Below are 26,302 nucleotides of genomic sequence, written 5' to 3'. Positions count from 1 at the left end.
GATGCATACTAAGCGACATGTGAACATGAGGGGCTACACATATTGGGTGCCGATGGGTCGGGCTATTAGCCCCATGATTCCGAGGATGTGTGTGTCTATTTGCTGATATTGTCTCATATTTCTTAGAAATTAGTCTTAACATTTTTCTACCATCAACCTTATCCCTAGCAGAGACATTATTACTCGTTAAAATCTAATATCACTCTTACGGAACACCTAGCCAAGCAAATCAAACGACTCAATATCAGTAGTTTGACCTATGAGAACTTATCAAAAGATCATTCATCTCAATAGTACTCTCATTCGTAAATGATCTGAACTTCTTCCACAACATTCCGACACATTTTAGGTTTTGGACATGTGAGTAACCCAAAGATAGATGGAAAAAAAATCAATCATCAAATTAAAAGATAATAAATAAGAAATTACGTAATTGACTTTTTTGTTCATAGAAAGAAACACCATTTGAACTTTTTCCATTGAGATGCAACACTTACTCTTGTATGGAGAGTGATCACATGTCGTGATTGAGTCGTTGTACTCTGATGCCTCATCCCACATTGAACTATATATAAGGAGTATTAGAATTGATCAATAAAAGCTTACAATATACCCATATACCAACTGCGTTAACAATTTTCGTAATGCGAGAACAATAGCGGTGGAGTCTCCCTGCTCGGGTGGGGGTGCCCTCGCCCTCAATTTATTAGACGAAGAGCGTGTTTGGGTGGATTAATTTTTTATTTTTTTTGGGTATAAAATTGGAGGATGGCTCGATGATGATGGATTTTTATCTTGGAGCTGAATATGAGATTTTATTCACATCCTACTTTTTTTTTTCACATGGATGAATTGTGCTATTGAATTATGTGAATTTCTTGGCGCTTGTTATTTTAAAGAGCTATGTTCTAAAGAACAATGAATCATCAACACTTCTACAATTTGAGCTTAAAATTGATAAGAAAATTAATTATAACAGAACAGATCGAGCAAGATTGACCGGAGAGGCAATTCGAACAAAGATGTCAAAAAACTTTGGACTTAGTCGCCCTTGTGAGGTTTGAATAGTTAGGTAATTGGTTTGATCTTTTCAATAGGTCCCAATATGGCCGGATAAAGTAATATTAACGTGTGGAGCCATAAATAATACTTTGAGACCTTACAATTTGAAATAACATACTCTTTTGAAACACGTTTTTCTTGAGTACGTGAGTTTTGAAATTATTGTATGTCTTTTTCTTTTTATAAAAGAAAAGGAAAAATAGAGAAGAAAAGAAGAGCAAAAAGAAAATTTAAAGATCCCCGAAATCCTACTTACTCTTCGTTATTTATATATATATATATATATAAATTTTTTTGAAAGAAAATTTTTAAGAAGGATCATATGAGTGATGAATTTGAGAATTATAAATATGTTATTGGAATCAAGTTTTGAAGGTATTAAGAGCAAAATGCTTTAAAATTTCAGGCAGTGAACTGTCGCTGTTGTCCTTGCTAGCTAATGTTTACTTGTTTTCTATTGAGTTTGTAAACTGGCTGAGATAGTATTTTATTGCATCTCATTTCATAATGTAAATGAAATTCTTCCGCAATTCCGACACATTTTAGGTTTCGGACATGACAATAACCCAGAGTTAGAAGGAAAAAAATAAATCATTAAATTAAAAGATAATAACTAAAAAAGAACTTGCATATAAAAGACAAATGGCTTTTTGGTTAATAGAAAAAACACCATTTGAACTTCTGCCATTCAGATATATATAATAATTATCTCTGTATCAAGAGATATTACATGTGGTGATTGAGTTGTGTGCTCTGATGCCTTATCTTACATCGAATTATATCTGAAGATTAGTATAAGAATTAGTCAATAAAAACTTGTAATATACTCGTATAATAACTTGAGTTAACAATTTTCGTAAGGTAATTGAGTTGTTCTGTAAGGTCTGAAAATTCAAGCGACGTAATCTGATTGCATGCAAATCTAATGTATTATTAAAAACACGTAATTAAATGTTTTAAATGCATGTTTATTACATGATTTTATGATTATATGACATGGTTTACTAGAATTGCATAGCATAGGGATTTTTGAAGCATTAGATGCCGGAGACCAGGGACAGTTTAAGGAAAATATTTTTATTAAATTATTATTTTTAATTATTTAATATATGATGTATTTAATGGGAGAATTTCGAAAATAAAGATTTTATGATATTTTTACACGTCGAGCCATATTTTAAACCGGTACTCGATTTTTAGCAAGATGGAGAATTTTTTGAAGGCTCAAGTAATATTTTTGAAAACATACCAAAATGAAATATTTTACATCAGTGTTATTGGGCCTAGTGAGCTTGTTTTAGAATATTTTTGGGCCAAGCTCACTAAACTTTATGATTTTAAATCCTAGGCCCAATATTTACCCTTATTTCTACCCAAACTCACGCCCAACCCTAGCCTCCCTCCCCTCAACCTCACGGCAGAACACACTCACACACACCAGCAGCCTTTTGATCGGTTTTTACAAGAAAATTCAGTGGGTTTATTGTAATGATCCGAATCCTTGTTTTGAATGAAATACCTACCTCACGGTCATGACAATGATTGAGAATCAATCCCATTTCTTCCCCCGCTACACATCTCCGTATCATGGCATCTGCACATATTTTGAACAAAAACGGTTCCTCCAAAAAATAATATTTCACGTCCGAAAAAAATTTCTTTCTTTGGTGAAACGTTAAATTTTGGCGGTGGTGGGTGAGCCTATAACAAGAAAATTCGCAAAGTTTGCAAACCATGGACAATTTTTCACCACTAGCAGCTGTTCATCCAGAAACCAATCATCTATCTATCTCATCGTTTTCGCAATTTTCACTAACATGCTCAAGCCTAGAAACATGATCAGCTACCACATTCTCTACACCTTTTTTATCTTTTATTTCGAGGTCAAACTCTTGGAGAAGTAATATCCACCTAAGCAATCATGATGTGGCCTCTTTCTTTGCAAGAAGATATTTAAGGGCAAAGTGATCAGTAAACACAATTAATTTCTACAAAACAAGGTATGAATGGAACTTGTCAAGTGCAAATACTACTGCAAGTAACTCTTTTTCAGTGGTGGCATAATTTAATTGTGCTTCATCTAGAGTCTTACTTGCATAGTATATAGTGTGAAATACCTTGTTCAACCTTTGGCCCAGGACAGCACCAACAGCAGTATCACTGGCGTCGCACATTACCTCAAAAGGTAGATCCCAATCTGGTGCCACCAACATAGGATCTGTAACCAAGCGCTCCTTCAGGTTCTCATATGCCTGCAAATAGTCAGAAATAAAATCAAAAGGCACATCTTTCACAAGTAAAGAAGATAGAGGTTTGACAATTTTAGAAAAATCTTTGATAAAACGCCGATAAAAACCGGCGTGGCCTAGAAAACTTCTAACTCCCTTTATTGAAGCTGATGGTGGTAGGTTTTTGATGACTTCCGCTTTAGCTTTGTCCACCTCAATCCCTTGTTCCGAAATCTTGTGCCCTAGGACAATTATCTCTTGTACCATGAAGTGGCACTTTTCCCAATTCAGCACCAGGTTCGTCTCCTCGCACCTCCTCAACAAGGAGCTCAGATTCTGCAAACAGTCATCAAACGTTGCACCAAAGATAGAAAAGTCATCCATAAATATTTCAAGAAAGGTTTCAATCATATCATGGAATATAGTAGTCATGCAGCGCTGAAATGTAGCAGGGGCATTACAAAGACCAAAAGGCATACAGCGGAAAGCAAAAGTTCCATAAGGAAAAGTGAAAGTCGTTTTCTCTTGGTCCTCAGGTGCAATAGTAATTTGATTATACCCCGAATACCTATCTAGGAAAAAGTAAAACTCATGCCTCGCTAGTCTCTCCAACATCTGATCAATAAAGGGAAGGGGAAAGTGGTCCTTACAGGTGGCATTATTCAACTTTCTATAATCAATACACACTCTCCACCCCGTAACAGTCCTCGTGGGAATAAGTTCGTTCTTTTCATTAGTGATCACCGTAATCCCACCTTTCTTAGGCACACACTGGACAGGACTTACCCATGCACTATCTGAAATAGGATAGATAATACCTGCATCGAGAAGCTTGATAGTTTCAGACTTCACTACATCTTGCATCTTTGGATTGAGTCGTCTTTGAGGTTGCACGAGGGGTGAGTACTTTTCTTCCATCAACATTTTGTGCATGCAGATTGATGGACTTATTCCCTTGATGTCTGCCACCTTCCAGGCAAATGACTTTTTGTGCTCTTTGAGAACTTGCAACAATTATTCCTCCATAGCATCTGTCAAAGCTGCAGAAATAATGACAGGTAAAGTGTTATATATTCTCACCTAGGTATACGTACTTTAGTTGTGGATGAAATGGCTTCAGCTCAAGCGTCAGTGGTTCCTCTATACTTGACTTTGGAGGGGTCAAATCTCTTCGCTCTCCCAAATCCTCCAGTTTCATCCTCGTTGGCTTTCTCCATGGATGGTTGGCATTAAAGTATGCCACTATGTCAGTTTTTTCCTCGTTCAAGTCATCCTCCTTCAATTCAGTTATGAGGGTGGCTTCCAATGGGTCCCTCATAGCATCCTACACAAAATTACACACAAGTGAATCCACCACATCAATTCTAAAACATTCATCAGTGTGCAGTGTTTGCTTAAGAGCATTAAAGACGTCAAAAGTAATTTCTTCCTCGCCCACTCTCAATCTCAATCTCAACTTCCCTTCTTGAACATCAATCAGGGCCTTTCCAGTCACAAGGAATGGTGTAATATCCAAGTGTGAGGGGCCTAAAACTCCTTTCTTGAAAAGTTGCGGAAAATTAAAAATTTTCTTTTTAAAAGAACTTAAATGGCCTCATTCATAAAAATCACTGGTGAATCAAGTTCCATATTTCAAAATATTGCAGCGGAAGAAAATTAAAGTTTTGCCAACCACAACGATTTAAAAATATCCAACGACTGATAAAATTGTTTGCGGAAAAAAAATAACAACTGCTGCTCTGAGGTCCTCGGGTGCCACTACTGCCGACCTAAGCTGGCTCACTGGTCCCCGCCCTCGGCCCTGGCCTCATCAGTACCTACAACAATCAAGTCTAGTGAGCCTAAAGACTCAGCATGCATATATCACAGGTAACGAGTAAAAATCTGAATTAAAATATGCATGAGTTAACATATCCTGTCCTGAGGCATACTGAAAATAATCTGTACTGAGCAATTATAATACGTGCATAACTGAACTGAAAATCACTGTAAAAATATTTGCTCCTTGGAGCCTGTACTGAAATATCTGGTAAAATTTTCTGTTATGATTATGTTTTACGCCTGTGGCCACTGCACTAAGCTGAACTGATCGGTACTGGCTACCGGGGAGGCTGAAACTGAACTGAGCTGGCCGGTCACTGGTGACCGGGTGGTACCATACTGAACTGATCGGTCACTGGCGACCGTATAAAATAACACTCCCACATAGTGAATGAACCACAAGCCATATCGCATAAATCTCAAAAATAATCATTTTCTATTTAATGCACGTAAAATAATTAACTGGCGTAATGAAAATTCCTGTAATTTTTACCAACTGGATTGGATTGGATCGTTCCCAGGCTCGCTGCAACCTAACTATGCCATGAAAATTATGCAATAGCTTAAACTTGACCAACGATGCAATTTACGTTCAAAAGATGCGACTATGACGCCTAATGACTTCGCATTTAATCATGACTCCGAGCCAACCTGAACCGACACTGAACCGACGTATAGTCATGATTAAAATACGCTGAAAAATTATAAAATAATGTTCCTAAAATGATATGGTCGAAATCTAGGTGGAATGGAGGCCAAAACACGAAACGCTCTTTCGAGAGTCAATTTGGCACATTGCACCGTAAATTCTCGTACGACCTCAAAAATGATCCAAATGACAAACGGTCAAAAACATGACCTTCCTAACTCAATGAGGCACTGTCCAGTCCAAGGCCATGGGCTAAAAGCCAACCAAGAACTCGAACGAGCCTCTGAACCGACACAGCAACTTGCTGTAATTTCCAGCAGCTGCGCAACTACAAGACTTGCGTTGGTTTCGAGACTATCGGCCATTAGGGGCGTGAACCACCGACCAGAGACTCTTACCAACATCCCAAGGAATGATTTGAACCATGGCTAAGGGCCATAGGCCAGCCGCAATCCGCATCACACCAAATCTTAACCGAAGGGTCCAACCGAGAGCATCTTGAATGCGTGTGTAGTGTTTATGCTATGATCGATGTCTTGCGTCGTTCCAGTGGCCATTTGATTGACCATGGCACGATCTAGACATCTAGGAGCATGATATGAACCGTGGCTAAGGGCCATAGGCCAACCAAGATCCATACCAAGCAACAAAAGAAACGAAACCAAAAGCTGTCCAACCGAAGTAGCCGAAGGGGTATAGGGGCTGTTGTGACGTTTTGATTAAAAACCGATGAACCATGGACCAAGCCACCAAAAGGGCAACTTAGTCACGTCTTAGACATGCTAGTGAAGTGATCCAACCATGGCTATAGGCCCTTGGGGCAGCCAAGATCAGATCCTTCCTCCATGACAACAAACTGAATTTTTCGAACAACATTTCTGCACCTATGGGGACTTGCTGTCATTCTGAATTTCCAGCAAGCATGGGGCTGGTTTGAATGGACCAACATGGTCTTAATGCATCCTACTACATGTATATAAGCCGCCTTGGGAGCCTGGAGTCGATCCAATACCTGAAACTCACAAAACAAAAGAAACCGTGAAGCTTGCCAAGGAAATCGAAAATTCTGCATGTGTGGTTTCAAAATGTTTTGACTTGGATCTCGACTTTTACTTGAATAAACATGATCATGTACTGAAAAATAAATGATAATATGACTTGATTGAGGTTTGAAAGAAATCTAGACATGCCTGGTTTCGTTTTGAAAGGAAACGAACGAAACAACGACGACGCGGCACGGAGGAGGTGGAGCGCTTCTCTTTTCTACCTTACCTTGCTCTCGATTTTTCTCTCTTCTTTTTGGCTAGGTACCTCACGATTTTTCTACTGAAAATGAGTGTGGATTCACTCTGAATTTTCGAAAAGGAGAGGGGGGAAAAATGGTTATGAGGGGTGAGGAGAAGGGTGCACAATATAAGGAAGAATCAAGACCAAGTCCACTCCCCTTTGAATTTTAAATTTTGAATTGATATCAAATGAGTTGGTGGATGCTTCTAGGAGGTAGTGGCCGAAATTTTGCTTATTTTCTAGTCTAGGATATGTCCATTAATTAATTAAATTGTGCTCCCAAAAATCCTAGAATTATCCTACTAATTACATGCAAAGAATTGGTCAAAGTTGATGAGTTGGAAAATGAATCCTCTAGCACTAAGGGTGGCCGAAAAATGCATAATAAAATAAAGGAGAATGTTGATTATCTAGTCAACTAATAATCCTTGAAAGCCTTACTAATCCTTTAAATAATTTAGTGAGCTAACCCCTTAATTTAATAACTTAAATGAGTTCATTTCTTAATCACCTCAAATAATTAAATTAAATCCTCAAACCTCCCTTTCTAACTTAAATGAACTTGGTTGCTAGCTAAATTAACTTCTGGAAATATTTCTCGAATCTTAAATTCTATCTCAAAACTCCAACTCCGGTCCGGCCTCACTGAAAATACTGAAATGCTAAAAATCAATCTACTGAACTGAAATAATGAAATAATTAACTTCAAACAAATGCATTTAAAATAATCATGCAATGAAGTCAATTAAATTTAAGAAAACCTAGAATTATGCATGGCTTATACGTCTACTGATTTACGGGTTCTACAATCCTCCCCCCCTTAAATAAATTTCGTCCTCGAAATTAGAACTCACCGAATAACTCAGGGTATCGACTTCTCATCTCCGGCTCAGACTCCCACGTAGCTTCCTCCTCTGAATGGTTGAGCCATTTGACTTTGACTCTCTTAACCAACTTGTTCCGAAGTTTCTTCTCCTGTCTGTCTAGGATCTGCACGGGTCTCTCCTCATAAGATAAGTTCGGAGTAAGCTGCAACGGCTCGAAATTCAGCACATGCGAAAGATTTGCCATATACTTCCTCAGCATGGAGACGTGAAAGACATTGTGTACTCCGGCCAGATTCGGCGGAAGAGCCACACGATACGCTAGCGTCCCAACTCTGTCAAGGATCTCAAACGGTCCAATGTATCTCGGACTGAGCTTCCCTTTCTTGCCAAATCTCATGACACCCTTCATAGGTGCCACTTTCACGAAGACATGATCGCTCACTGCAAACTCTAACTCTCTCCTCCGCTGATCGGCATAACTCTTCTGTCGACTCTGAGCAGTCCTCATTCTATCACGGATTTTGACTACTACATCTGCTGCCTGCTGAACAATCTCTGGACCCAACTCTGCTCTCTCTCCTACTTCATCCCAATGAACAGGAGATCTACACTTGCGGCCATACAGCGCCTCATACGGAGCCATACCTATAGACGACTGGAAACTGTTGTTATAGGTGAACTCTACCAATGGTAAGTTCGACTCCCAACTCCCAGAGAAATCAATGACGCAAGCGCGAAGAAGATCCTCCAAAACCTGAATAACTCGCTCTGACTGCCTATCCGTCTGCGGATGGAAAGCTGTGCTAAACAGCAACTTCGTACCCAAAGTCGAATGCAAACTCTTCCAAAACGAGGAAGTGAATCTGGGATCCCTGTCGGATACGATAGAAACTGGAATACCATGGAGTCGGACTATCTCTCGGATATACAGCTCTGCATACTGAACCATGGTGAAAGTCGTCTTAATAGGCAAGAAGTGCGCTGATTTGGTAAGACAATCTACAATCACCCAGATGGCATTCGATCCTCTGGCTGACCTCGGCAATCCGGTCACAAAGTCCATGGTAATGTTCTCCCACTTCCACTCGGGAATAGGAAGAGGCTTGAGCAAACCTGCTGGTCTCTGATGCTCGGCCTTCACTAACTGGCAAGTCAGGCACTCGGATACAAAACGCCTGATGTCCTTCTTCATCCCTGGCCACCAATACAATAGCTGCAGATCTTTGTACATCTTCGTACTCCCAGGGTGAATGGAGTACGGGGACGTATGGGCCATTGATAAGATGTCTGCTCGGATAGAATCACTGCTGGGAACCCTTATCCTATCTCGGTATCTCACAATACCGTCGCTGAATGTATACAAAACACTGCCCTTGGCTTCATCTCTCTTCTTCCACTGTGCCAACTGCTCATCTGCTGCCTGACCGCTGCGAATACGGTCAATAAGAGAGGACTGGATAGTCAAGGTAGATAAACGAGGAACTCTACCTCGAGGATAAGTCTCAAGATCAAACTTCTGCATCTCAATCTGAAGAGGTTTCTGCATCGTCAAATGAGCCATCACTGCGACTTTCCTGCTCAAAGCATCCGCAACTACATTAGCTTTACCCGGGTGGTAGCTAATGTCACAATCGTAGTCTTTCACAAGCTCCAACCAACGCCTCTGACGCATGTTCAGCTCCTTCTGCGTAAAGAAATACTTGAGGCTCTTATGGTCGGTAAAGATCTGGCACTTCTCTCCATACAGATAGTGCCTCCAAATCTTCAAAGCAAAAACTACGGCCGCTAACTCCAAATCATGGGTAGGGTAATTCTTCTCGTGGATTTTCAGCTGTCGAGAAGCATACGCTATCACTCTCCCATGCTGCATCAAAACTGCACCTAAACCAAGCTTCGAAGCATCGGTATAAAGGACAAACTCGCCGGGCCCTGATGGCATGGCCAAAACTGGTGCTGAAATAAGAGCTCGCTTCAAAGTATCGAAGCTCTTCTGACACTCCTCGCTCCACACAAACTTCACATTTTTCTTGGTCAGTGCTGTGAGTAGAACGGCGATGGATGAGAATCCCTGAATGAACTTCCTGTAATATCCTGCTAGCCCAAGAAAACTGCGGATCTCTAATGCATTCTGAGGCACAACCCAATCTCTGACTGCTGCAACTTTGGCGGGGTCTACCTCAATACCACTGCTAGAAACAATGTGGCCCAAGAACGCCACCTTCTCTAACCAGAATTCGCACTTACTGAACTTTGCGAATAATTTGTGCTTCTGCAATGTCTGCAACACTGTGGTCAGATGCCTGCTGTGCTCCTCCCGACTCTTGGAGTAGACGAGAATGTCATCTATGAACACTATCACAAACTGGTCGAGGTACGGCTGAAATACGCGATTCATGAGATCCATGAAGATCGCTGGCACATTCGTCAGACCGAACGGCATCACAAGGAACTCGTAGTGACCATAACGAGTCCTGAAAGCTGTCTTCGAAACATCAGCACCTCTCACCCTCAACTGGTGATAACCTGAACGCAGATCTATCTTGGAGAAAATCGAAGCCCCCTGCAACTGGTCAAACAGATCCTCAATCCTCGGCAGTGGGTATTTATTCTTCACTGTAACCCTGTTCAACTCCCGGTAGTCAATGCAAAGCCTCATCGTGCCATCTTTCTTTTTCACGAATAAGACTGGCGCGCCCCATGGAGAAAAGCTCGGGCGAATGAACTCCTTGTCGAGAAGTTCCTGGATGTGCTTCTTAAGCTCTGCCATCTCTGTCGGTGCTAGACGGTACGGCGCTTTGGATATCGGAGCCGTACCTGGCATAAGCTCAATGGAAAACTCCACCTCTCTCTCTGGTGGCATACCAAAGACGTCTTCGGGAAAAAAACGTCTAAGAAATCTCTAACTATCGGAACATCTGAGGCTGACTGGCTGGGTTCCTCGGGGATAGATAAAAAGGTTGCTAGAAATGCCCGACACCCTCTATGCATGAGTTTCCTAGCCTGAACATAAGGAATAATGCGCGGTAAAGTAAAGTACATGTCCGGCTCAAATAAGAACTGCTCCATTCCAGGCGGTCGGACAAGAATGGATCTCCGCTGGAAGTCTATCAACACTCTGTTCCTCAATAGCCAGTCCACCCCTAGGATGATGTCAAATTCCGGCATCGGTAGCACGATCAGATCCGCATAAACAAGATTACCGTGCAGCTCAAGGTCTATATCTCGGATAACATTGGTGGCTGCCATCTCCTCGCCTGACGGCAACACTACTGAAAAGGCTGTATCTAGCCCAATGGTCTGGATCTTGAGAAAGTTTGCAAAGACCTCCGAAAAAAAACGAGTGAGTGGCCCCTGAATCTATCAAGGCCTTGGTAGCGGAACCAGATATAAAAATTCTCCCTGTCAACAACATAGTCTCCGCGTTGGTTTCCGCGGCATGGAGAGCAAAAACTCTGCCTTGGGTAGGCAGATTCCTCTGAGGGCACTGCAGCAACATGTGGTCTGGACTGCCACACTTAAAACACTTTCCTGAGCCAGCCATACATGCTCCAGGATGGCGACGTGAGCACCTTGGACAAACTGGGTGCTCCTGAGTCCTCGGGGCTGGGCGTCCCCGCTGCTGCTGCTGCTGCTGCTGCTGGCCTCGGTTCCTGGGCGGTCCATGAAAAGGCCTCTTATTCTGCTGCTGATGCTGATGAGGAGGAGGGCGGTGCGGTGCCTGGACTGGGCGCTTGCCCTGGCGATCCCTCTCGATATCCCGCAGATCCTGCTCTGCGGCTAAGGCCTTGGAGACGGCAACCTCATAAGTAGCAGGGTCAGATACCCTAACATCCCGGCGCAAGATCGGCCGTAAACCCACCAGGAAGTGCATCAGCTTGGCTCTGGCATCATTCGCGATCAGGGGCACAAAGTGACAGCCCCTCTCGAACTTACGGATGAAATCCGTAACCGTCATATCCCCCTGTCTCAGGCTCATGAACTCGGTGGTCAGCCTGGTGCGAACCTCCTCAGCAAAATACTTGGAGTAGAAAACCTCCGAAAAGCGGGTCCAAGAAAGTGTAGCCAAGGTCAGGGCTACCGAAGCTCCTTCCCACCATAAGCGGGCGTCTCCAGTGAACAGGTAGGTGGCACACCGGACTCGGTCTGCGTCTCCCAGCTCCATGAACTCAAAGATAACCTCGAGGGATTTGATCCATCCCTCGGCAACCATGGGGTCAGATGTCCCAGAGAATTCCTTCGGGCGCATCTTCATGAATCGCTCATAAACAGCCTCGGGCCCTGTCGGCCTGGCTGCGGCTGCGGCTACGGCTGCGGTATTGCCCCCCGCAAACTGTGCGAAGAACTGTGCCATCCCAGCTAACATCTGGGCATTCATGTCCGGTGGGGGCGGTGGAGGAGGTGGTAGGTCTCCCTCCGGTCAACGTTCCTCCCTGTCCTCTCGGCGAGGCTCCTCCTCTCTGTTGCGCTCTAAAATGCGTCTAGGGGGCATACTGTTCCAACATAACCCATACGTAACTAACATGCATAATTCCATAATTTATTTTAAATGAACTCTGAAATACTGAAAATCTGGAAGCATGCTGACAAACTAATTCATGCTTTAACTAAAATGCTGAACAAAATGCTGAACTGAAAAACTTACAGACCAAAGGCGTGGCTTCGTGAGCTTCTCGCGGTCAGTAGTAGTGAAACCCTATACAGAACCTGGCTCTGATACCACTTGTAACGCCCCAGATTCGACGACTGTCCTCACTGTACCACGACGAGTCTTTCCAGCGTGCTTATGTCCTCACTCACATGTACCCTGGGAAACTTCCCAGGAGGTCACCCATCCCAAAATTGCCCCAAGTCAAGCACGCTTAACTTTGGAGTTCTTATGTGATGAGCTACCGAAAAGAAGATGCACCTTCGTGATATGAGTAGTACAAATCAAATCTTTTAAGCCCTCTTCAACTGTACAGTCCATTACATTGAACAGTCTCGGAATCCCTCTCATTCCCGTGTGGGTTCGGTTCATTCATGTTCCCTTCACCTAGAAGCCTGCCAGGAGCCGCTCATTGTCCGTGCAACTGATGGCAGCGGCGATCACCCCCCGCCCTCTTCGGCCCCGGGCCTCACATGCCCACCAGCTTCCGCTTGGTTCGTCCCCGAACCACACCGTACTAAGAGAGGTCGGCTCTGATACCAACTGTGAGGGGCCTAAAACTCCTTTCTTGAAAAGTTGCGGAAAATTAAAAATTTTCTTTTTAAAAGAACTTAAATGGCCTCATTCATAAAAATCACTGGTGAATCAAGTTCCATATTTCAAAATATTGCAGCGGAAGAAAATTAAAGTTTTGCCAACCACAACGATTTAAAAATATCCAACGACTGATAAAATTGTTTGCGTAAAAAAAATAACAACTGCTGCTCTGAGGTCCTCGGGTGCCACTACTGCCGACCTAAGCTGGCTCACTGGTCCCCGCCCTCGGCCCTGGCCTCATCAGTACCTACAACAATCAAGTCTAGTGAGCCTAAAGACTCAGCATGCATATATCACAGGTAACGAGTAAAAATCTGAATTAAAATATGCATGAGTTAACATATCCTGTCCTGAGGCATACTGAAAATAATCTGTACTGAGCAATTATAATACGTGCATAACTGAACTGAAAATCACTGTAAAAATATTTGCTCCTTGGAGCCTGTACTGAAATATCTGGTAAAATTTTCTGTTGAGATTATGTTTTACGCCTGTGGCCACTGCACTAAGCTGAACTGATCGGTAACTGGCTACCGGGGAGGCTGAAACTGAACTGAGCTGGCCGGTCACTGGTGACCGGGTGGTACCATACTGAACTGATCGGTCACTGGCGACCGTATAAAATAACACTCCCACATAGTGAATGAACCACAAGCCATATCGCATAAATCTCAAAAATAATCATTTTCTATTTAATGCACGTAAAATAATTAACTGGCGTAATGAAAATTCCTGTAATTTTTACCAACTGGATTGGATTGGATCGTTCCCAGGCTCGCTGCAACCTAACTATGCCATGAAAATTATGCAATAGCTTAAACTTGACCAACGATGCAATTTACGTTCAAAAGATGCGACTATGACGCCTAATGACTTCTCATTTAATCATGACTCCGAGCCAACCTGAACCGACATTGAACCGACGTATAGTCATGATTAAAATACGCTGAAAAATCATAAAATAATGTTCCTAAAATGATAGGGTCGAAATCTAGGTGGAATGGAGGCCAAAACACGAAACGCTCTTTCGAGAGTCAATTTGGCACATTGCACCGTAAATTCTCGTACGACCTCAAAAATGATCCAAATGACAAACGGTCAAAAACATGACCTTCCTAACTCAATGAGGCACTGTCCAGTCCAAGGCCATGGGCTAAAAGCCAACCAAGAACTCGAACGAGCCTCTGAACCGACACAGAAACTTGCTGTAATTTCCAGCAGCTGCGCAACTACAAGACTTGCGTTGGTTTCGAGACTATCGGCCATCAGGGGCGTGAACCACCGACCAGAGACTCTTACCAACATCCCAAGGAATGATTTGAACCATGGCTAAGGGCCATAGGCCAGCCACAATCCGCATCACACCAAATCTTAACCGAAGGGTCCAACCGAGAGCATCTTGAATGCGTGTGTAGTGTTTATGCTATGATCGATGTCTTGCGTCGTTCCAGTGGCCATTTGATTGACCATGGCACGATCTAGAAATCTAGGAGCATGATATGAACCGTGGCTAAGGGCCATAGGCCAACCAAGATCCATACCAAGTAACAAAAGAAACGAAACCAAAAGCTGTCCAACCGAAGTAGCCGAAGGGGTATAGGGGCTGTTGTGACGTTTTGATTAAAAAGCGATGAACCATGGACCAAGCCACCAAAAGGACAACTTATTCACGTCTTAGAAATGCTAGGGAAGTGATCCAACCATGGCTATAGGCCCTTGGGGCAGCCAAGATCAGATCCTTCCTCCATGACAACAAACTGAATTTTTCGAACAACATTTCTGCACCTATGGGGACTTGCTGTCATTCTGAATTTCCAGCAAGCATGGGGCTGGTTTGAATGGACCAACATGGTCCTAATGCATCCTACTACATGTATATAAGCCGCCTTGGGAGCCTGGAGTCGATCCAATACCTGAAACTCACAAAACAAAAGAAACCGTGAAGCTTGCCAAGGAAATCGAAAATTCTGCATGTGTGGTTTCAAAATGTTTTGACTTGGATCTCGATTTTTATTTGAATAAACATGATCATGTACTGAAAAATAAATGATAATATGACTTGATTGAGGTTTGAAAGAAATCTAGACATGCCTGGTTTCGTTTTGAAAGGAAACGAACGAAACAACGACGACGCGGCACGGAGGAGGTGGAGCGCTTCTCTTTTCTACCTTACCTTGCTCTCGATTTTTCTCTCTTCTTTTTGGCTAGGTACCTCACGATTTTTCTACTGAAAATGAGTGTGGATTCACTCTGAATTTTTGAAAAGGAGAGGGGGGAAAAATGGTTATGAGGGGTGAGGAGAAGGGTGCACAATATAAGGAAGAATCAAGACCAAGTCCACTCCCCTTTGAATTTTAAATTTTGAATTGATATCAAATGAGTTGGTGGATGCTTCTAGGAGGTAGTGGCCGAAATTTTGCTTATTTTCTAGTCTAGGATATGTCCATTAATTAATTAAATTGTGCTCCCAAAAATCCTAGAATTATCCTACTAATTACCTGCAAAGAATTGGTCAAAGTTGATGAGTTGGAAAATGAATCCTCTAGCACTAAGGGTGGCCGAAAAATGCATAATAAAATAAAGGGGAATGTTGATTATCTAGTCAACTAATAATCCTTGAAAGCCTTACTAATCCTTTAAATAATTTAGTGAGCTAACCCCTTAATTTAATAACTTAAATGAGTTCATTTCTTAATCACCTCAAATAATTAAATTAAATCCTCAAACCTCCCTTTCTAACTTAAATGAACTTGGTTGCTAGCTAAATTAACTTCTGGAAATATTTCTCGAATCTTAAATTCTATCTCAAAATTCCAACTCCGGTCCGGCCTCACTGAAAATACTGAAATGCTAAAAATCAATCTACTGAACTGAAATAATGAAATAATTAACTTCAAACAAATGCAATTAAAATAATCATGCAATGAAGTCAATTAAATCTAAGAAAACCTAGAATTATGCATGGCTTATACGTCTACTGATTTACAGGTTCTACACCAAGCTTGGTGAACGGTACGGTTTAAGATTTCTTATGTTGATGGACTATTTGGTCAAGTCTAAGTATAGTTTAGATGTTAAGAATTTCGATTGATGATTTCTAGTATTGTTGATTTTAGATGTTGTGTAGTTATATGGTAGCGTCATTACGATTAAATTCATGATAATTTGTATGTTGAGTCAATTGGTATGAGGCCAACTGGAATGGTTAGATAAGACATAGAGATGTAACTTTCTTGTTGAAAGTGTTGCCAAATTATGAGGAGAAGCGACGTTGCGATTCGATTTTTAGTTGCAAAGAGTATATTGCTGGCTACAGAGGAGAGTGCACCCGCGGTCCATTATGCAGTGCACCCGCGGTGTTTGGCAGAACCTCCAGCGCACCCGGGGTCCAATAAGCAGCGCACCTGCGGTCGTTCCTTTGGATTTTTGGAAGTGGTTCAGTAAGCCTAGCACACCCGCGGTGCGTGAACAGTAAATTCGTGTTTTGGAGTTTTAAGTTATATAATAGAAGAGTTTCCCCTCATTTCCCTCATTATTTCCCACTCCTATTGGTTCTTCAGCTCAAAGGGAAGCTAGGGTTCTCATTTCTTGTTTTTGTTCCTTTGATTAAAGCTTCTTGTTGGGTATTTGAAGTGAGAACAAGATCATTGTGGGTTCAAGGAGCTAAGGTAATATTGTGGGTTTAGTTATTCTTGGATTATGGTGTTTGGGAAATTATGGAATGTTTGATTGTGTTGATTTTATGGGTTTTGTAGTATGGGTTTGTGATTATTAAGTTGTTGATGATTCAATACATGATTTATTGTGTTAGGATTTGTACCGAGAGATTAGAATCAAGGTTTCCATTGGTTGTAAGTGAAATTCTTTTCCTGTGATCACATGAATTATATGTATTGTATTTCAATGGTTTTAACATGCTATTCCCTTCCACTTGATTCATGTTATGTATTGATACACTTTGTTGTATATTCGAGGCAATTGTATGTCTCAATTATGTCAAAGGGAATGCAAAACAGAAAGTCTTCAAAGTGTTTGATTTAATGTCCAAGAGAGAGTTCAAATGATTTATTGGATTGATAAATAGATAGTCAGATATTGCATGCAATTAGTTGATCAACGACCATAGGCTTATATCCCAACAGAGTATTCGATTTATATCGATGGGATATAGGTACAGAGACAGAGATACTGTTTAGATATCAATCCACCAGAGAAAAGAGAAATACCATCGTTATTGTCATGTTATACTATGTTATTCATGTTTTAAGAGTTAGATGGTATTTAATGATTTCAAAGCCATGTTTTACAGAGTATAATATGTATACATTGTTATGTAAGAGTTCCACTTGCTGAGTTTTATACTCATTCCAGTTATTTCATGTGATGCAGATAAGAGTGACGAGCCGGGACGTTGATTGGAGCCGAGGTCATATGCATACAAAAGATGGAAATAAGAAAGATATTTTGTTAACATTTTGACATGATCAAACATGATATTTTGTATTTTGATGCAACACTTTATTGATCATGTATAAAATTTTGATTGTATATATTTTGAAAATGTATTCATGTCAATAGAATTTTTAAATCCTTCTTGCCTCTAAGTAAATTATTTCAATTTCCACTGTTATTTTATGATATAAGTCGAGGGCGTTACATTTAGTGGTATCAGAGCAACGTTCTTCGGACCAATGCATATGACTTCGTCTACTTTCAACAGTCAGGGTATGTCTTCTCCTACATCTATTTATTGTAAATTGTTGATATGTATTATGTGAGCACATTGTAGGATTTTAATGCCTCCTAAAAGAAAGATTTCAGAGGGTGAGGATAGCTCCTCATCAAGAGTTTTCGATGAGTTCGACAAATTACTGAAAGAGCAAGCCAAGGTTCAAAGTGAACAGATTCAACAGTTGCTCCGTTTTCAAGGTTCAGGTCAGGGTAGAGGCCAAGGGAGAGGCCAAGTGGGTCAAGCAGTTGGAAATGATGGGATCTTTACTGCTTTTAAGAGGATGGATCCGCCTGAGTTTGCAGGAAGCACCGATCCATTGGTGGCTGTAGAGTGGATTAAAGCACTTGAGGCGATATTTGATCATCTCAAGTATGAAGACAAGGACAGAGTTGGTTGTGCAGTATTCATGTTCGTTAAAGCTGCACGTATTTGGTGGAATTCCACCAAGGTAAGTGTTGATGTTCCGGCATTGAAGTGGCAAGATTTCATGGATCTTTTCTACGACAAGTATTTCCCGGATGCACTTCGAGCTCGGAAGGTGACTGAGTTTTTAGAGCTTCGACAGGGAAGTATGAATGTTGACGAGTATATTTTGAAGTTTGAGGAAGGCTGTTTGTTTGCCCCATGTATTTCCTTGAATGACAAAGACAAGGGTGCTCATTTTATTAGAGGACTTCGAGCAGAGATCAGGAGGGACATCAATATGTCTAAGGCGGTGACATTTAAAGAGATCGTGGCTAAAGCATTGTTAGCTAAACAAGATGGGAAGGACATTGCTAGAGAGAGACAGGCGAGACAGCAGGCTATTGCTCAAAGAGGTCAAGGTTCGAGCCAAAGAGGAAAAGGCAGTTACAAGGGGAAAGGCAAGGTATAGACGAGTTCTAAAGAACCGACATTCCCATTTGATCCGGAAAAGCCATTGTGTCCCAAGTGCAGTAGGCATCATAGGGGTGAGTGCAGGTTTGGTACTCATACGTGCTACCGATGTGGTACTGCAGGCCATATCGCCAAGGATTGTCCGAGAGGATCGAGTAAAGAGAAGGTGCAGGGTCGCATCTTCACCATGACGAAGGAAGGTATTAATCCTGATTCTTCTGTGATCTCTAACACTATCTTAATTTCAGGCAGAGTAGCTACGACATTGATTGATACAGGTGCTACTCATTCTTTTATGTCTGAACTATTTTTGAGATCTTTGGGTCTAGTTCCTTCTGTTCTTCCCCTCCAGTTTAATGTTGTATTATTGCCTTCTGAGGATGTGTTATGCCCGACGTCTATCATGTATGCGTGTTCTGTTCAAATTGATGAGCAAGTGGTTTATGCCGATTTGATTGTTATTCCAATGGTTGCGTTTGATATTATACTTGGCATGGATTGGCTATCAACTTACCGTGCAGTGATTGATTGTGTTGCCAAGACGGTGAAATTTGCAGATGATGATAATAAGGAAGGTATGCTCGCCAGTGGCAGGTACTTCGCTGGTCCTTCCTTTTATTTCATGTCTTGAGGCTAAGAAGTTGTTGTTTAGAGGTTGTGATGGGTTTTTGGCTTCGATTGTGAATATGGATAGAATTGTGAGGTTGAATATTGATGATATTAATGTTGTGAGAGAGTTCCCTGATGTATTTGAGGATGATGTGCCGGGTTTACTGCCGGACAGAGATGTAGAGTTTGTGATAGATCTAGTTCCGGGGACGGTTCATATTTCCAAAGCTCCGTACAGAATGGCCCCGACAGAGATGAAAGAATTGAAGACGCAGTTGCAGGATCTATTAGATAAAGGTTTTATACGGCCGAGTTCTTCGCCTTGGGGAGCTCCGGTTCTTTTCTTCAAGAAGAAAGACGGGTCTTCGCGGTTGTGCATTGATTACAGGGAAATCAACAAAGTGATGATTAAGAATAAATATCTGTTGCCACGAATAGACGACCTTTTTGATCAACTGCAAGGGGCTACAGTGTTTTCGAAGATTGATCTGCGATCTGGCTATTATCAGTTGAAAGTTAGGGAGTCTGATATCCCTAAGACGGCGTTCCGAACCAGGTATGGTCATTACGAGTTTCTTGTTATGTCATTCGGTCTGACTAATGCTCCTTCAGTCTTCATGGATCTTATGAACCGGGTGTTCAAGCCGTATTTGGATAGCTTTGTCATTGTTTTCATTGATGATATATTGATTTATTCCAAGACCAGAGAGCTTCACGCAGAGCACCTCAGAGTTGTTCTTCAGTTATTGAGAGAGAAGAAGCTGTATGCTAAGTTGAAGAAATGTGAGTTCTGGTTGGAGCAGATTTCTTTCTTAGGCCATGTTGTCTCGAAGGATAGTTTAGCTGTTGATCCAGTAAAAATAGAGGCGATACAGAAGTTGCCTATCCCTACCACTGTATCATAGGTACGCAGTTTTCTTGGTTTGACGGGTTAATATCGTCGTTTTATTTCAGACTTTTCCAAAATTGCCCTGCCGTTAACCAATACGATAAGGAAGACTGTGAAGTTTGAATGGTCCAATGAATGCCAAAGTGGATTCCAAGAGTTGAAAGATAGGTTGACGACAGCTCCGGTACTTGCATTGCTCAGTGGTATAGAAGACTTTGTTGTTTATACCGATGCGTCGAAGAAGGGCCTCGGTGCAGTGCTGATGCAACGTGGAAAGGTTATAGCTTACGCTTCTCGTCAGTTGAAAGACTACGAGAAAAATTATCCTACGCATGATTTGGAACTGGTAGCTGTGGTATTCGCCTTGAAAATCTGGAGACACTATTTATATGGCGAAAAGTGTGAAATTTTCACGGACCACAAGATTTTAAGGTATTTGTTTTCTCATAAACAACTCAATATGCAACAGAGACGGTGGTTAGAGCTTGTCAAAGATTATGATGTGACGATTAGTTATCACCCTGGGAAGGCGAATGTTGTAGCGGATGCATTGAGCTGTAAGTCGAGTTCATCTTTGAGTTCTATAATCCAGAAACCGTTGTTGTTAGAGTTGCAACAAGAAGGGATAACTTTGGTAGTACCAGGAACTGTTGCTCGTTTTTCAGTGTTGGTCATTCAGGCTACATTGACGGATAGAATCCGTAGAGAGCAGGCCAATGATGTTCAATTGACAGAGATGAGAGCCAGAGCAAAAGAGAGAGGTAATTCAGAGTTTGGGATGAATAAAGATGGTTTGATGACATTCAGAGGCCGTATATGTATTCATACTGGTGATGATATTTGGCGAGACGTCTTGACAGAGGCACATACCGTGCCATACTCGATACATCCAGGTAGTACTAAGCTGTATCAGGATCTTCGAAGACTCTATGGTGGCCAGGTATGAAGAAGGATATTGCCATGTTTATTTCTCAGTGTTTAACTTTTCAGCAGGTGAAAATCGAACACCTGAAACCTGCTGGGACATTGCAGTCATTGTCGATTCCTCAATGGAAATGGGAGCACATTACGATGGATTTCGTGATTGGTCTTCCTAGAACGCAGAAAGGCTATAACTCTATTTGGGTTATCGTTGATCGGTAAAACAAGTTAGCGCATTTTCTCCCAGTCAAGACAACTGTATTCCATGAACCAGTATGCCGAAGATTACATAGCAGAGATTGTCAGACTTCATGGTGTTCCTGTGTCGATCGTGTCTGATCGTGACCCTGGATTTACTTCAGAGTTATGGAAGAGTTTACACAGAGCCTTTGGTACACGATTAGCATTCAGTACATCATATCATCCCCAGAGCGACGGTCAATCAGAGAGAGTTATTCAGATTTTGGAGGATATGCTCAGAGCTTGTACTATCGACTATCCTCGTAGTTGGGATTCTAAATTGCCTCTGGTTGAGTTCACGTACAATAATAGTTACCAAGCGACGATTGGCATGGAATCGTATGAAGCACTTTATGGCAGAAAATGTAGATCCCCCTTATATTGGGACGAGATTGGTGAGAGAAAGATATTGGGTCCAGAGTTGGTCCAACAGACAGCTGATGTTGTTGCTGTTATTCAAGGAAGGATGAAGACAGCACAGTCAAGACAGAAGAGTTATGCTGGTGTAAGACGAAGGCCGTTGCAGTTTAAGGTTGGCGATCACGTGTTCTTGAATATTGCACCTTTTAAAGGTGTGATGCGGTTTGGCAAAAAGGAAAGTTGAGTCCAAGGTTATTGGCCCATTTGAGATATTGGACAGAGTTGGTGATCGAGCTTACAGGTTAGCCTTACCACCAGATCTTGATAGAGTTCATAATTTTTTTCATGTCTCCATGCTCAGGAACTATATTGCGAATCCTTCACATGTTCTTCGTCACGAGCCATTGGATTTGATGCCGAGTTTGACGTACCAAGAGTTTCCAGTTCAGATTCTGGATCACAAAGTTAAAGTATTGAGAAACAAAGAGATCGGCATTGTTAAAGTCCTTTGGATGAATCAATTGATTGAAGAAGCCACGTGGGAACCAGAGGATGAGATGAAAGGTAAGTATCCTGAGTTGTTTGCGTAGTGACGTCAATTTCGGGGGCAAAATTTCTTTAAGGAGGGGAGATTGTAATATCCAACTTGGTGAACGGTACGGTTTAAGATTTCTAATGTTGATGGACTATTTGGTCAAGTCTAAGTATAGTTTAGATGTTAAGAATTTCAATTGATGATTTCTAGTATTGTTGATTTTAGATGTTGTGTAGTTATATGGGAGCGTCGTTACGATTAAATTCGTGATAATTTGTATGTTGAGTCAATTGGTATGAGGCCAATTGAAATGGTTAGATAAGACATAGAGGTGTAACTTTCTTGTTGAAAGTGTTGCCAAATTATGAGGAGAAGCGACGTTGTGATTCGATTTTTAGTTGCAAAGAGTATATTGTTGGCTACAGAGGAGCGTGCACCCGCGATCCATTATGCAGTTCACCTGTGGTGTTTGGGCAGAATCTCCAGCGCACTCGTGGTCCAATAAGCAGCGCACATGCGGTCGTTCCTTTGGATTTTCGGAAGTGGTTCAGTAAGCCTAGCGCACCCGCGGTAAGAGGAGTAGCGCACCCGCGGTGCGTGAACAGTAAAGTCATGTTATGGAGTTTTAAGTGATATAATAGAAGAGTTTGCCCTCATTTCCCTCGTTTTTTCCCACTCCTATCGGTTCTTCAGCTCAAAGGGAAGCTAGGTTCTCATTTCTTGTTTTTGTTCCTTTGATTCAAGCTTCTTGTTGGGTGTTTGAAGTGAGAACAAGATCATTGTGGGTTCAAGGAGCTAAGGTAATATTGTGGGTTTAGTTATTCTTGGATTATGGTTTTTGGGAAATTATGGAATGTTTGATTGTGTTGATTTTATGGGTTTTATAGTATGGGTTTGTGATTATTAAGTTGTTGATGATTCAATACATGGTTTATTGTTGTAGGATTTGTACCAAGAGATTAGAATCAAGGTTTCCATTGGTTGTAAGTGAAATTTTTTTCTTGTGCTCACATGAATTATATGTATTGTATTTCAATGGTTTAACATGTTATTCCCTTCCACTTGATTCATGTTATGTATTAATACACTTTGTTGTATATTATAGGCATTTGTATGTTTCAATTATGTCAAAGGGAATGCAAAAGAGAAAGTCTTCAAAGTGTTTGATTTAATGTCCAAGAAAGAGTTCAAATGATTTATTGGATTGATAAATAGATAGTCAGATATTGCATGCAATTAGTTGATCAACGACCATAGGCTTATATCCCAACAGAGTATTCGATTTATATCGATGGGATATAGGTACAGAGACAGAGATACTGTTTAGATATCAATCCACCAGAGAAAAGAGAAATACCATCGTTATTGTCATGTTATACTATGTTATTCATGTTTTAAGAGTTAGATGGTATTTAATGATTTCAAAGCCATGTTTTACAGAGTATGATATGTATACATTGTTATGTAAGAGTTCCACTTGCTGAGTTTTATAATCATTCCAGTTATTTTATGTGATGCAGATAAGAGTGACGAGCCGAGACGTTGATTGGAGCCGAGGTCATATGCACAGAAGAGATGGAAGGAAGAAAAATATTTTGTTAACATTTTGACATGATCAAAAATGATATTTTGTATTTTGATGCAACACTTTATTGATCATGTATAAACTTTTGATTGTATATATTTTGAAAATGTATTCATGTCAAGAGAATTTTTAAATCCTTCTTTCCTCTAAGTAAATTATTTCAATTTCCGCTGTTATTTTATGATATCTCGAGGGCGTTACAAATGATCTCCCAAAAATCAAGGGCATCTCCATGTCTTCCTCCATGTCAAGTACTACAAAATCTGCAGGAAATATAAATTTGTCCACCTTCACCAGGACGTCCTCTATGACTCCTCGCGAGTATTTGACAGATCTGTCTGCTAGTTGCATGGACATCCTTGTTAGCTTAGGCTCTCCCAATCCGAGTTTCTTGGGCTCTCCCAATCTGAGTTTCTTGAATACAGATAAAGGCATAAGATTAATACTCGCACCAAGATCACACAAAGCTTTATGAAAAAGAATATCACCAATCATTCAAGGAATAGAAAAACTCCCTGGGTCTTTTAGTTTCGGTGGGTTCTTATTTTATACCAATACAGAGCAATTCTCATTCAAGTTTATCGTCATGCGATCCTCCAACTTCCACTTATTAGCTAAGATGTCTTTAAAAAATTTAGCATAGCTTAGCATTTGCATCAGGACATCAGCAAAGGGAATATTAATGTGCAATTTCTTAAATACTCATAAGAACTTACCAAAAGTTTTGCCTTTTTTAATGCCAAAGGGAAAGGTGGAGGGATAACAATTTTAGATTGTGCAGTGGGTACGGGTGTAGATTTAGAATACTTACCTATGGATGTGTCATCCGCTCCCTCTCTTTGATCTTATTTCTCTTTCTCTTCTTGTTCAAGCACTTTTCCGCTCCTCAACGCTATGGATTTCACTTGCTCTTTCGGGTTAGTTTCCGTGTTGCTCGGCAAGGTGCCCGGTTCTCTGCTAGTGATCATTTTAGCCAACTAACCTATCTGATTCTCCAAGCCCTTTATTGATGCATCATGGTTCTGCAGTCTAGTCTCGGTGGGTGAGATGAACTTGGACATCATTTGCTCTAAATTAGACTTCTCATCTCGAGGCTCAGGTCGATACATCGGTTGCTTATTATACTGCTGTCCTCCTTGGGGTCGATTCTGACTGCTTTGACCACCCCATGAGAAGTTGGGGTGTTGCCTCCATCCAAGGTTGTATATATTCGAATAAAGATCATTACTCGGACGCCCCACTTGATTCACTGGTGCCTCCTCATTCACATAGAAAGGACCATTGTCTCGACAGTCCTTAATATAGTGTTCGCCTTTGCATTTTTCACAGAATATCTCTTGCTGGTGCATCGCTGTCCCCTTTATGTTCAAGCTGTCTATTTTCCTGTTAAGTGCTTCTAATTGTGTCGTGACAGCAGAAAAATCAGTTACCTGGTGTACTCCTGCATTCCTTCTCTGATTGTTCCTCTCATATTGAGGGTGATAGCTGCTAACAGCCATCTCCTCCAGTAACTCATACCCTTCTTCAGCCGTTTTCCTCAACAGATTTCCACAGGCCGCAACATCTATCATGGTACGGTTAGAGGAAATTAAACCATAGTAAAGTTTGGACAACTAAACCAAGAGGCAACTAATGATGTGGGTATCTTCACAATAAGTCTTTGTAGCGCTCCCAAGCCTCGTAGAGTGATTCCTGCTCAAATTGAGAGAAGGTGTTTATGTCCGCTCGCAGCTTCATGGTTTTTGATGGAGGAAAATGTTTCAAGAGGAATGCCTTCGCCATATCTTCCCAAGTTATGATGGAACCTACAGGCAAACAATTCAACCAAGATTTAGCTTTGTCACGCAAAGAGAACGGAAATAAACGTAGTCTAACCACATCGTCAGAAAAACTCCATTAAATTTAAAAGTGTCGCAAATTTCTAAGAAGTCGGCGATGTGAGTGTTTGGATCATCTAGCACATTTCTCCTGAATTGGAAAGTGTTCTGGATCATTTGGATTATGGCTGGTTTGATCTCAAACTGATTCGCCCTGACAGTTGGTCGCACTATGCTTGGACGTGCTCCATCAAGCGAAGGTCGTGCATATTCAAGCATGGGTATGCGCCTTGGCTCTTCAACCCTTAGATCTTCGTGATGCTCTTCCTCACGTTCGTTCATGTTCATCATGTCTCTAAGCCTCTGTTGTTTCCTTCTTCTGCGTAATGTTCTTTCAATCTCGGGATCGAATATCACTAGTTCAGACTCTAGAGACCTTGGCATGCACGAGAGAGATAACTGCAAATAAATCAAAGGTGTCAAACAAATTAAAATAAGGAATGCTAAAGTAAATAATTGAAAATAAAATTGTGGATTAACAGTCCCCAGCAACGGCACCAAAAATTTTATCGAGAAAAACTTGCTCTGTAAAAATCTTGGTCAAAATTAATAATATTCAAAC

At 41.3% G+C, this 26,302-nt stretch overlaps 1 protein-coding gene across 1 annotated transcript; it reads right to left on the bottom strand.

The window, feature by feature from the left end:
* Nucleotides 1-3,050: 3,050 nt before the first annotated feature.
* On the bottom strand, nucleotides 3,051-25,434 carry LOC142525870 (uncharacterized). The gene is made up of 8 exons (XM_075630156.1): nucleotides 24,846-25,434; nucleotides 24,416-24,486; nucleotides 24,065-24,277; nucleotides 4,385-4,614; nucleotides 4,260-4,330; nucleotides 3,978-4,108; nucleotides 3,444-3,626; nucleotides 3,051-3,314 (listed from the first exon to the last, which is right to left on the bottom strand). The coding sequence occupies exons 1-8, from the start codon at nucleotides 25,432-25,434 to the stop codon at nucleotides 3,051-3,053; spliced, it is 1,752 nt and encodes a 583-aa protein (XP_075486271.1).
* Nucleotides 25,435-26,302: the final 868 nt, after the last annotated feature.

Source organism: Primulina tabacum, chromosome 15 (assembly GCF_025594145.1).
Source record: "Primulina tabacum isolate GXHZ01 chromosome 15, ASM2559414v2, whole genome shotgun sequence".
Classification (NCBI taxonomy): Eukaryota; Viridiplantae; Streptophyta; class Magnoliopsida; order Lamiales; family Gesneriaceae; genus Primulina; species Primulina tabacum.
The sequence above is the reverse complement of the archived record's forward strand: the minus strand, read 5'-3'. Positions and strand labels throughout refer to the sequence as shown.